The sequence below is a fragment of the Dendrobates tinctorius genome, unplaced genomic scaffold (assembly GCF_039654945.1).
Source record: "Dendrobates tinctorius isolate UK_male_01 unplaced genomic scaffold, ASM3965494v1 ptg000027l, whole genome shotgun sequence".
NCBI lineage: Eukaryota > Metazoa > Chordata > Amphibia > Anura > Dendrobatidae > Dendrobates > Dendrobates tinctorius.
Genome location: NW_027361695.1, coordinates 17,432,540 through 17,446,318, shown reverse-complemented (window position 1 = coordinate 17,446,318; position 13,779 = coordinate 17,432,540). Strand labels below are relative to the sequence as shown.

The 13,779-nt window shown below is 42.4% G+C and overlaps 1 protein-coding gene and 1 long non-coding RNA gene across 3 annotated transcripts in view; one reads left to right on the top strand and one right to left on the bottom strand.

Annotated features, from left to right (window-relative positions):
* CFAP20DC (CFAP20 domain containing) overlaps positions 1-13,779 on the bottom strand; it is a 459,179-nt gene that overhangs the window by 42,666 nt on the left and 402,734 nt on the right. For both annotated transcript variants that reach the window (XM_073569809.1, XM_073569810.1), the window contains one exon: positions 1,019-1,080. In XM_073569809.1, the coding sequence (XP_073425910.1) occupies positions 1,019-1,080 (62 nt within the window). The remainder of the gene's footprint in view (positions 1-1,018; positions 1,081-13,779) is intronic.
* The window catches only part of LOC141084835 (uncharacterized), a 123,184-nt gene continuing 119,092 nt past the window's right edge, over positions 9,688-13,779 (top strand). The window contains exon 1 of the long non-coding RNA XR_012231133.1: positions 9,688-9,780. This is a non-coding gene — a long non-coding RNA (uncharacterized lncRNA). The remainder of the gene's footprint in view (positions 9,781-13,779) is intronic.

Sequence of the window (13,779 nt, the reverse complement as noted above, 5' to 3'; positions counted from 1 at the left end):
CCCACCAAATTCCAATGCTCCATGGTATACCATAGTTCTTATACTCATGTGCCCACTGTAAGTGCTTTCGAAGATGGATATTAGGGACCATGGGCATGCTCATCTGTCTGCAGCTTCACAGACCCATATGTGCTGCATTTTCACTGGCTTTCCTTCTTTGGAACTCTTTTGGTAGGTACTAACCACTAAATATTGGGAACAACCCACAAGACCTATTTATCTAGACTTCATGATTTGGCCCTTGTCAAAGTCACTTGGATCCTTATATTTGTCCATGTTTCCAGCTTCCAGTACATCAACTTCAAGAACAGTCTGTTCACTTGCTGCCTAATATATCTCACTCCTGAACATTGTTAGAAAATAATCAATGTCATTCACTTCTCTTATCAGTTGGTTTATTGGCATGGGTGATTGTTTATACAGAACTTTTTTACTAGTTTTCTGTATATATGAGAGGTTAATAAGAAGTAAGTGATAGAAAATATGATTGGAGCGTCAGTATCCATTGCATGGGGTTTTGTCTGTACCTATTAAAGGTACTTAAAGAGCATCTTTCAGTAGAACCAACCCTCTTAAGCCATCTATATGGGCATGTAGGTCATAGAAAGTTGAATCAAATGATACCTTGATATCTGCAATCCTATTAATAGTTTTTGAGAAATCCACATTTTTCTTATAAGCGAAAACACAGATTAATCTGGCACATAGCTCATTTGCATATAAGAAAAAAACCCCTAGATTTTTTGAGAACCATTCATCGGATCGCAGATATCAAGGTATCATTTTATTCAATTTTCTGTGACCTACATGCCAATATAGACGGCTTAGGAGGATTGACCCTACCGATTGATGGCCTTTAAGACTGCATAAGAGCTGTATACTCAAAACGGAAAAATATCCTCCATCCAATCTATTGACAAAAATGAATTAATTTTGTTTTTTAGATGCTTTAAAAACAATATGAACGGAACACATCAAATCATTGATAAGACATTAAGAAGTTTCAAACATTTCTTACCGTGGATTAGATTGCGCCAGAGGATTCATTTCAGCTTGGTAGTGAGATCCCTGATTGACAGGCTGTAAAAAGCAGAGAGAAATGAGAAATTAATTTGACAAAAATGTTTGGAAGATGTCTAAACAGCAAGAGAAGTAAAAGTCATTTCCAACAAATAGATGAAGAGATCTGTAGTTTTTTTTTCAATACTGAAATATGAAAATGTATTCACAGTCTACTGTAATTACTTGAAATCCTGAGAGACATCGTGCAAAAAGAACATTTCTGCGCTATGTGAGACTCAAACCTCTGTGTGCACCAAATCAGCATTTAAAACTATGCCTTAGACTTAACGCTGGCAAATTCTGACATTTACTGGAGCGTAATGTCTTCTAAGGACTTCAGTCTTCTGCTGATACCAACTAAAATAGTAAAATTGATATGTAAGAATGCTGTCATGATACTTATACATGACGTCATTAAATATGTCCCCTAATTTACTGATTTAGGCAGGGGTCACACTTGCAACTGCATTGCAGTTGCAAATGTGACCACGACCTTTGTTCAGTCTCCGACATTTAATTCACAACCTTTGACTGTCTATCTGATAATATTACTAGTGAATATCCAGAATGTTCAGTTTCTTCAATAGATTTAATGTTTTTATTGTTTATGGCTCCATCTAGTGACCAGAGTCATAATCGCAGTGTTATTGTGTGTTGTACTTCCTGAATCTTTTCCCTCCGTTCACAATGTATTCTGGGAAGGTTGCAAGGCACCCTGGTAAGTTTTGCAAAGGATTATGGTTAGTCCAGCCCCCATTTTCCCTCCAGTTCTCCATTTTCTCTCAGTCTGTGTTCTGGAAGCATCTCATCTCTCTTCTCCCTTTGCGACAGCATCACTGGTATGTAATCACGCTTCCTGTGTCTAATATTCTGTCCCATATTAGCCTGCCTAGTTAGTTTTCCACTGATCAGCTAGTAGTGCAGATGTTGATTCATAATGTATTATGTATATATGAATCCCTGATGTACCCTGTATATATATATATGTTTTGTTTGTAGTTTCACCGCGCCAATATATCACCACGTTCAATAAAACACAGATTCAACCTACAGTCTCCTTATTGGACCCCCAGTATAGCGGTTTAGCTGCCTATGTAAGCTACCTGAAGTCTGCTTCATTTAGTGAGGACAGAACAGCCTTATTGTTATAATTGTGAACATTTGTAGTTTGTCGTTTTGTCACAGGGGGGCAGCAACATTCCAATTCTCAGCCACCTGTTGATACCGCCAATTTAGCAATGGCAATAATGAATTTTGTGAGCACAAAAGAAGAGGATCAGTTGGCATTTTTTATTTTTGTTGGCATAGGCATTATGCCAACTAAAACTTATAGGACTCTTGCAACCATATGTGATTCTTCTGACGTTTCTTTTTCTTTTCTAGTTTTTTTTTTAAGGAATTTCTGGCAATGAGCCTTGACTATGCCATTCCTCTTCAGATAGACATGGAGACATGGATGATATTTGGAATGTATTAAGACAAGCGCTATATATGCCATTCTTAATCTAAAGTGCGCTGGAGTAAGACTTCTGGTCGGATGTGTCCTGGAAAATGAAGTCTCCGCCGTCTATGGGGTGGCATTGACTTGTCACGTTGTTTGTGCCAATTTTTGATATAACCGCAGAAATGGAAAATTGTGGAATATCTGCGCTCCTGGTAATCAAAATGGTGAATCCAGTGCCACACAAGTAGGGTTATGTGTTTTTTATTTTGTCACCGCGTTTCGAAGTATTACGCACGTCATCAGGACTAAAAAAAGGGAAACACTTTGAAACGCATCGACAAAATAAAAAATTGTAAAGCCACTTGTGTGGAGCTGGATTTACCATTTACATCACCAGCAGTGCGGATTATCCACAATTTTCCTTTTCTGTGATTTCTTCGGTCTGAGGACCCCTGGACCGGCATCAGCTGGGTTTCTATACTATAACAACTGGACCAGGTTGGCGTAACCTTTTTTAATGATTCATTGTTTACCGGATAACATTCTATTGTGCAATTTTCTGCACCCTAGTTTTCTGTTTTTGATGTAAATTATGGTAAATTTGTCAGGGGGCTAAAGGTCCTGCTACTTCTCCTGGAGAGAGTGTTGGAAAATCAGAAAAAGAGGCAAATGAGGTGTGCTCCAAAATTGTGGTACTCAGTTATTAAAGCTAATAAGTTATCCTCCGTTAGGATTGGATAAATAAAAGGCCATCTAAAAGCCATGGCCATTCTTGCTGGTGGTTGGTGGACCATACACCAAGCATACTATCAAATACTCCTTTCCCATAGTAAAAATTTGAAACATTTAAATCTGTCTCCAGGTTTTTGCAGTGTAATCTGAGAGCAACAAAATGTAATGACAGAAATCCTGATTCCAGCGATGTATCGCTTAGTTTACTGCGTGCGGCAGTTGTGATACAATCACAGTTTTCTCTGCTGAAGATATAGCAGTTCTCTAAATGCTGAGCGCTGTACAACCCCACCCACTCCAATGATTGGCAGCTTTCTGTGTACACTGTGCATAAACAGAAAGCTGCTAATCAGTGGTGGAGGTGGCGTTACACAAAGCAGTTGACTAGGAGGCACGAGACACCTAGTTCTGTAGTGATAATCTCCTGCTGATAAAATACTAATTTTATTAAAACAACAACACACAGCCCAGTAATTGACACATTACTGGAATCAGAGTCTGAGCCACTACATCAGGTTACACACAGATTACATAGCAAAAACCTACTAACAGATTCCCTTTAAGTCCCATTCCTAGGGCCACAAAGGAAAATCCTCATTCAAGATGGGCTATGGGTTTTCTACACAGTTCTTCTTTTGTGGTCAGATTGTTAGGATTGTCATAGAAAAATTAGGACTGTAGACAAGTATGGTACAGTAAGATATCTTGACTTCCTCCTCCAGAACCACTTGGGAATGACCTTAAAATGGGCCATAGTTTTACTATCCCCTGAACCCTTTTAGAGATCCATTTCCCTCGATGTTGCCAGTGAAATCAGGACTTTAAGTCAATTTCCTTTCCTACTTTCACATCTCTCATGGAGCAGTTGAATGGGGGCAAGGCTAAGCTGTATCTTATGAACCCGTGTCCAACCCCTTTTGTGCCCAAATTCCCTTCCGTATGTGTCTGATCTGATAGTCTATATTGTCAAGGCAAGTCAAGGAACCTGGTAAAATTGTGACTGTTGGATATTTTGATACCAGAAGACAGCATGACCCTTAGGTGAACCAATTTCCACGTCTAGTTTCACATTTCTCATGTGTAAGGCTGCGCTATATCCTATGTACCCTTGTTCAGCACACGTGTACTCCAAATCCCTTCTTGATATGTCTGATCTGATAGTCTACATTGTCAAGGCAAGCCAAGGCAATGGGTATGTAACTACTTTAAACATTTAAAGAATCAGGCACATAGCTATCGGGGGTGCAGAGGTAGTAGTCACAATCAGATCCTGGTCTCTTAGGTGGCCCTAAGATCACTTTTCCACCTAAGAAGCAGACAGTATTAAAAATGACACATGATAAGTGGGACTTGGTAAGCCCACCATACACATTATCTGGTTGTTATTTGGCCCGTACCCATCTCGGCCATTTCTCCCATACACAGGAATGCTGTCTTTGACCGATCTGGGGTTCTCAATGAGAGAGTCGATGACGGACTCTTCTGGTGGCCGCTCATTTGTAGAGAACAAAATGATTGGCGGTCTGAAATGGAACATGCCTGATCCTTACCTCCCCCGAAAATCGCTTGTCTTAGACCCCTGATACAAAATAGTTTGTCGATAATGGCCGGTTCAGCCATCACTAGTCCAATGTGTGGTGGCCATACCGTTTTTGATGGGAGCCCTGGAGTTTCAAGTTTCGTCTCGGGCTACTATCTTTTACTCACGTCTCCAGAAAAACTGCAGGAAAGATTTAGTTAAGTATGAAGACAAGGCAGTTCATATTATTTACCTCCACCAAAAACAAAGGCTTTGTTATCCACTACTGTCCACTAGAGATTTCGCTTTTGAGTAGACGAATACAGTCTATTAGCGGTGAGACAAATTTCGCGCTCACAACCTCTTTTTAACTGACGGTTAACAATGAGAAGCACATTTCGCGGTATTTTCTGTGATGATAAACGGATTCTTTTTAACAAATCTGAGCTCGGCCCGTAAATGACTTTTTAGTTTGACTAAAATTGTAAATGGAAACGCTGAAATATGTATGGATCGAAGGCTTTCGCAGATTTACAGTAAAACAGGGTCATTTTTTTCGTAGGTTGTAGCAATGTAGGATAATAAAAATCTTAGACAAAAGAAAAAAAATAACATTAAAATCCCATCCCATTACAGAAGCGTAACATTTGTCAGATAAGAGGAGTGGAAGGCTCTGCTATTACATTGATTCAGTGACTCGGTTGGATCCTTATTTAGTGATTTAGACAGACAATATCGGGACAGATTTATGTTCGTCATATTTCGGAGCCCATGAAATTTCATGCTTAGCGTCTTAAAGGGATAATGTTCCTGACATGTGATGAGTTTATCTATTCCTTTGCTCATTTAAAGGACAAATCCACTTTTGTAGGCATCAATTTTAGAAACATCTAAAAGGGTTGTCCTATCAATTCACATGAAGACAAATCTTTTAGGCTACGTTGACTCCAAGCGTTTTTTTGAGGCCCTCAAAAGTTCAATCAGGAAACGAGCATTTTTGGTGGAGTTTTTCTTTTCCTCAAGCATTTTTAGCAGGCTTTAAATTGGACAGTGTCTGGTTTGGAGTGGATTCCATTAGGATCTGCTTTGTGGTGCACCCGGCAAAATGTTCAACCTTTGCTGCAATCATAAACCATTTTGCAAAAAAAAATAAATAAATAAAAACCACCTGGAAAATGTGTTGATGCTGTCGCTACTTCGGCTGTATTTATTCAGGATTGTGTTCATGTATATGCACTTTGTGCATGGAATTGATTGCATAAACCAAAAAGTAAATTAGCATAGTAAATATTATGCATCTCATTATTAGGTAACACTTGGTTTTATAGACCGCAACAGGTACCATATAAATTTACATACTGAATGCTTGTCAGAATAAAGCAATGGTAAAAGCCGTTTATAAAAAAAAAAGGAATATAAGCCGCTGTAACTCGGGAAATCTAAGCACGGGAGCATTATCGCTCTGTATAACCTCCAGCCATATAAACTGTTTAACACTAGTAATGTGTGAACGGAATATATGAAAAACAGATAGTGTAGAAACGTGAAAGATCACAGTAATCTTATACACACAAGACATTGCTCAGGTCTAGTACATGTAAGATATGTGATGCCGAAACCTCGGGCAGCACGGCTACAGCCAAGTATACTGCATCTTTCGAAAAGGTGGCCGGAGACTACGTGTTTCGGATGACTTGTCCATGGTGGCTTCTCCTTGATCCAATCCTTTTGACAGACAGATCTCTCAACATACCACTGAACTTCACTTTTGCTTCTGTTGGTGGCCCAAATGGAGACAAGATGACAAGGAGTTAGAAGCATCTTGCACTCAGTGTGCGCATGTCAATCCCTCTCATCAAGCACTTATTGGTCCTCTTCAACCTCTTCCAATTCCACAAGAACCTTGACATGAGATTTTAATGAACTTTGTTAAAGGTCTTCATGAAGCACAGGCATTCACTACTATCTGGGTTGTCGTGGATCGTTTCTCCAAAATGTCTCGTTTTGTTTCTCTACCAGATCTTCCATCTCCTCCACAGTTGGTTCAAACGTTCTTCAGAGAAATTTTCTTGTTTCCTGGCTTTCTAGCTCGTATAGTCTTTGACTATGGTGTACAATTTGTTTTCAGGTTCTGGAGAGCGCTCTGCAAAAACATAAAATTTCCCTGGACATCTCCTCAGCCTATCACCCCCAAAGTAATGGGCAGACCGAAACAGTTAATCAGTCCATGGAACAGTATTTAAGGATATTCTCCAACTCCCACAAAAGAAAATTGTCCCAACCTGCTTCATTGGGCTGAGTTCACCTGTAACAATCCTGTTCCAGAGTCTTCCGGGAGATCATCAATTGTTAGTGTTCAGCTGAGCACCTCATCTCCCTCTACCTATTCCAGCTAAAAGCTGACTTCCTGCTGTGAACAGGAAAGGATACGTTTCTGCAAAGAGATGTTTGGTGCCGAAGACAGACTTAAATGCTCCAATGTTGGTCATTAAGTTTTATGCAAAGCATCCGTTTTCTTCCTTTACGGATTCTTGTGGGAGGGGCCCTAAGTAGGGGGGAGGGCAATGTTACGCATCTGTCCTAGATTCATGCTTTGCTTTCCTCACCTCAGTCCACTAGTCTCTGTTGTGCTCCACGTTGGGCTTTGCAGATGGCCTGGTGTGATCCCAAGTGAGCATCTTCCTAGGCCTATATAAGGCTCACCAAGACACACACCTAATGTCTTGGTACACAAACGAGCAAAAGGGTAACAATGTTACACGACTTGAATCTGCATAACTAATCATTTGCTAAACAGTTGCAAGCCAAATTTATGTATGAGATAGCCAAGTTGATTATCTATAATATTATGGTAGTCTGACATTCGAAGCTGTAGTGGATGGTGAGATATGGAGTCTGAAAATCAAAAGTTCAAAACATTGCTCGTCAGTGTATTACGATTTCAGTGCTACTAAGACTCTGAGTTCCTTAGTATACCGTTACCTGCTCTGCTTCCAGCTAGAGGTCTTCAGGACATCTCCTACCTGTCCACAGTTTCCAGCATCCCAGTTGCCTGTAAGCGGTCTGCTGGACGTCTCCTACCAGCCTATGTTTTCAAGCTTTCCAACTTCCTGTCTGTGGTCTCTTGGATGTCTCCTACCTTCCTGCACCTTCCAGTATCCTAGCTATCTGTGTCCTGCATTCCTCACCCATTTGTTGTACAGACTCCCATGACCCGTGTGCCCACCAGGACCATGGGCTTGGAGGATCCACGTCACCTGGTCACCCAAAAAATGTACACATTTAGTAACCATTGTAAGAACTTCAACAACTCAAAATTTATTTCCAGGGACATCCTACTTAGAAAAGGGGGTCAAAACAATGGTACTTGAACTTTTCACTGCTGCAATTCCTTGAGTGGAAGTGAGTGAGTGGGAAGCTGAAAAGCAGCGACAGGTAAAGAGTGCCAAAATTTTTAACCATCGGTCTCACCTGTCTTTCCTCACACCGCATTGGGTCCTAACACAGAGAAGGCACAACATACCGAACAGCATCAGGATCCAGTAGGGTAGAGCCTTGTGTTGAGGAAAAAATAGCAGGGTAAGTATATTATATACAGAGGGTATGGCCTTGAGTCTGATTTTTTTCTCTAGTCTGGGGTGTAATTATTTAAATGGTCTTTGACAGGGGCATGGTTAAAGTGGGTTTGGAAGTTGTAGTTGTACCTGGTCCTAGAGCAATGATCCCTTTGACATATGAATACAGCCTTATATGAGTAGTGGCCGGTTTTTGGATGGTCAGCAAAACAGGCATCACATTGGCGGGTTTTAGTCTATACCACCCAATTTCTTCCTTTAGGATCTGACATTTTTCCAGGTGACCACTTTGTCTTATCTTCCTTGATTTCGCAATGGTGCAATGTAGTCTACATAGGCCTATCAGAAGGGATTTTGCATTGGAGCTGTCCTCTGCAATGTAATGAGCGCTTTCTTGACTGCCAGTATTACCAGGGAAAGCCAAACCGGCTACCGGTCCGTTATACAAGTGAGGGATAAAAAATATACCTCTAAAGAATAAATTATGAATATCTACTAGAATGTTCATTGCTCATTGTTAAGGCACAATTAGGCAGCCGTATAAATCGGATTGAGCTCGCACCGCAACACCTAGACTGGCCGGCGGCTCTCCCGACCTGAACGTGACAGCTTCATAAATTTCTGTGTAGCTGTCACTCTCGGTTTGGGAAAGTCACGGCCAGTCTGAGTGTTGAGGTATATTCTCTATCCGATTTCTACGACTTCTGACTGTGCCCTAATGGTTGTGAATTAGTGAGGAGTGAACATGTCCTGATAATGTGTTATCTGAGCATGCTCGTGTGCTAACCGAGTGTCTTCGGCGTGTGGCTGCATGTCTGTCTGCACAACAGACGCAACACATGGAGGGATTGTCAAACATAGAGGCAATCCCTGCATGTATAGCAACTGTCTAACATTCGCGAGACATGCAGGCGCAGGGACTCGAACATATTTTTCGAGCACGTCGAAGACACTCGGTTAGCATGCTCCGATAACACCTTATCCGAACACGTTCGCTTATCACTATTGGGAATCCATTGGTGCCAAGGTCTTGCGCGGATGTATGAGAAGTTGGGGATTTATAACCTCCCCATGCCCCATCCTGGTTTCTACCAGATTTAGCTACATAGTGAATCTTACCTATCCCTCATACTTCTGAATATTAGCTGCAGTCAGATTTTGTGATCCTTTAAGCCTCATTTGCCTAATGTTTATTGACTTCACACCAATCGAGGCAACATGGAGGGAAACTAAACGGCAAGCTTTTCCATGCAAATCCCCTTTTCTCGCTATTTGCCAATAACAAAATTGGCACTCAGGACATTTCGGAGGCAGATTTTATGCCAAAAAAAAAAACAGAATTAATTTGTGAAAGTGAAGTGAGAAGGAAGCTGTGAGGACGTGCGGCTTGATGGCAATCTGACATTGTTTGTGCAGAGTCTACCGCGATCCAGATACCAGAAATCAAGGTAAATCTATCGACAGTGACACGAGCGCCTCATATGTGCACCGTATTTACCGCACGTCTCCGGCCTGATTGTTCATTATTGAGTCTGTCAGCGAGTGCGTCTCGTGCATTGATGAGAAACATTAAGCACAGATGTAAGAACATTATTAAAGCAGCTGGCGTGTTGTTACAGAATCCGATCACGGAGCGGAAATTTACTTCAAAGAACGAGTACAGGGCACAAAAGGGATGCCAAGATCTTACTCCAGTATAAACAGGGATTTACAGGACGTAAAACACAGAATCACAGCACAGAAAGCGTTTACATTTCAGCAGCCAAAAGCTGTTTCTACTTTAATGGATACGTTCACCTTCAGGGGTATTTTTTTCTAGTTAAATGCATATATTTTGAGCCAAACGACATTGTTAGCAATAGCGTTTTAACGACAATGTTGCTCCGGTTGGTTTCTACAACCTCTATTTATCACAGTACTTTAGCAGGCTGCAGAATGAGTTACCAGTCAATCCATCAGTGAGATCGTACGTATTGCAGATCCTGGAATCCTTTATTCTCTTTCCCTGATGCTAATTTATGATAAGATCAAAGTGAAACTTTTAAATCAGATTTAGGCTATGTTCACACAACCGTATTTTTGGGTCCAAATATTGTCCATGGAAAAAACTGATAGCAGTTGGACCAATGCTTTTTTTAACCCTTTCACAACATATAACGTACATTTACATCATATATTATGACCCTGAACCTTGGTGCAGCTCACCGAGCCCGTATCTCTCACGGCAGATGATTGCTGATTTCATCAACCATCATGTGCCCTTAAGGGTAAGTGCACACATTGCGGATTGTGCTGCGGATTTTTCCGCGCGGATTTGGCAAAAACTGCAAGTAAATCCACAGGTCAAAAGACCTGTGCTTTTTCTGCGGATTAGCCTGCAGTTTGACACCTGTATTAGGGTATGTGCACACGCTGCGGATTCTGCTGCGGATCCGCAGTGGATTTAGCCCTGCGGATCCGCAGCAGTTTCTGCTGCGTTGTACAGTACCTTTATTTTCTATGGAAAATGAAAACCGCTGTGCACATGCTGCGGAATTTTCTGCGCGGATTTGCTGCGGTTTCAAATCCACAGCATGTCACTTCTTTGAGTGGAATCCGCAGCAGTTTTACACCTACTCCATTACACAGGTGTCAAACCGCAGGGGAAAACAGCAGGGTAATCCGCAGATAAAACACAGGTCTTTTGACCTGCGGATTTACCTGCGAATTTTGCCAAATCCGCACAGAAAAATCCGCAGCACAATCTGCAACGTGTGCACTTACCCTAATGGAGCAGGTGTAAAACCGCTGCGGATTCCGCACAAAGAAGTGACATGCTGCGGATTTGAAACCGCAGCAAATCCGGGCGGAAAAATCCGCAGCACGTGCACAGTGGTTTTCATTTTCCATAAAAATTAACGATACTGTACAACGCAGCAGAAACTGCTGGGGATCCACAGGGCCAAATCCGCTGCGGATCCGCAGCAGAATCCGCAGCGTGTGCACATACACTAACAGCTGCAAGTGGAGTGGAGCTCAGCCAGCGGCTGTTAACGTGTTACATTCTGCTAATAATCTCTGATAGTGGCATGTAACACACGCCGGAAGGGGGTCATTCCACGTGAGCTGGCAATCATAGGAGATAGTGGTTTTAGCTATATATAGCAGTGCTGATGATCGCAGCTTCAAGTCCCCCAAGGCTGGGTTCACACATGCGAGGAATACGGTCGAGTCTCGCATCTTAATACCCAGCACTGCCGCCGACACTCGGATCGGAGTGTGCAGCCGCATAGCAATACATGCAGCCGCACGCTCCGCTCCTGAGTGCCGGGAATTAACATGCGAGACTCGGCCGTATTCCTCGCATGTGTGATCCCGGCTTAAGGGAATTATTGAATACAGTGAAAAGTTAGAAAAAAAAGTTTGAAAAAGTTTGAAAAAATAAAATAACACAAAAGTTCCAATCACCACCGCCCATTAAAAATAAAACAATTCAAAAATAAAAGATACACATATCTGGTATCTCTGCGTTCGTAAAATTCCGATCTATCAAAATATAAAGTAAATTAATTTAATCGGTAAACGGTGTCACAAGAAAAAACGAATCAAAACTCCAGAATTAGTTTTTTGGGCTGCCGAAGCATTGCACTACTGTGCAATAAGAGGCGATCAAAACATCGTATATACCCCAAAATGGTATCGGTAAAAACGTCAGCTCAGCGCGACAAAAATAAGCCCACATCTGGCACTATGTCACAAAAACTGATCTTTGAAATTGGCGGCATAAGCAGTTTTTTTTTTCTTTTGTGCAAGTTTCTGATTTATTTTTTTTCACCACTTACCGTAAATAAAACCCCCCAAACTATACTGTACATGTTTGGTATCTGAGTAATCATACCGACCTGAAGAATCATAATTGCCAGGTCAATTTTACCATATAGTAAACAAAAAAATTGAAATTACACTACGCCCCACAAAAAACAAGCCTTCATTTGGCTATGTGGATGGAGATATAAAAGAGTTGTGGCTTTTGGAAAAAGGGGAGGGAAAAATAAAGAAAGAAAAGTCAATTGCTCCGGGATGAAGGGGCTAATAGGGCTCATAGGATCATAGGATAGGAAAAATCGCAACATGCACTAGACTAGACTCTTCCAGATGAGACTCGCCTATTTGAGTCTATGGGTATGTAAGGGGGTGGAAGGAGGAAGATGAAATTAGCCAACGTTCCACAGTACTCAAGACCAAATGGCGCCTCCCACTGGTTGGGCTTAACAGACTGGAACTAAAAGATGGGGAGAGTATTCCTGAAGGGAAGAGCTTGAAGGGTACGCCGGGTCAGGTGACAGCCGTGGCGCAATTTCTAAATATAAAAGGCCAGGATGGTGAAACGGGAACTCAGATCAGTTTGCGCCAAGATGTGAGAATGGGAAGATGCATCAGCTAAGTAAAAAACCTGTGGTAATCCCCGGAGTGGAGATACCTGGGTACCAGAGCAGGCAAGACATGCGAAGACCAGATGGTGCCAGTCAAGACTCAACATACAGATGGAGCGCCCCACCAGGGCCTAGTGGGGTACTCAGTACTGGGCCCGTTGAAATCAATGGGAGTTTTCACGGAAGCTGTGACCCGGTCCGTGGCCCTGGGGCTCCATGGCAAAAAGGGGATGAATGAACAATGAAATAAAGTTTATGAATAGTTTGTGACGCCACCTGTGGTGTTCGGCAAGTGAGGTGTTAGGCCAATGCTGCATGTAGATCCTCTGGGACTGGTGGTGGGTTGCAGCCAAGATGGTGAAGCTCCCCACAGGTGGAGCTGTAGTCCCAGGGCAGTGTAGATGTAGCAATGGAGGAGAGGCACAGGCGGTGTAGAGGCCGTTGCCCAGATGTAGCTTTGCAGGGTGTAGTGATGCGGGAATAAGTGGAGGACACCAGGGCATGTAGTTCCAAAGCTTTACTCACAGTCTGCAGTTCACACAGATGCCTGCCTCCGTGCTGTGTCCTCCGGGTCCTGGGCTCCGTCAACCTCCAGGCAAGATAAGATGCTCCCTTCCAACACTCCGCCAACATGTACCTTTCTGAACGTCTCCTCTATAGCGCCTTTGAGTGAAGTACTCCTAGTACTGAGTTACACTGGAGTGCCTCCTGACTGATGTTCCCAAGATCTCTACTTGTACGGCAGACAGCTGTAGCCTGCTTCGGGGACTGCTTACTCCTGAGTCCCGGCTCACTATCCACGTTGCTGTTGTGCTCCCAAGTCTTAGATGGGAATAGTGCATTTACAGCCCACTACTCCACCGGTGTCTGCTGCAGAACCATTAGTGTCCATACAACCTCGGGGACCGGGCCTCGGCCTTGCGCTTAGAACTTCTAGGCAGGGTTCTTCCTCTAACCCACGTCCTCTCTGTTCCATTTTTCTCCTTCGTCCCGTACTAATCCCTCTCTCATAGAAGGTCAGGTTTCAGTCCAATG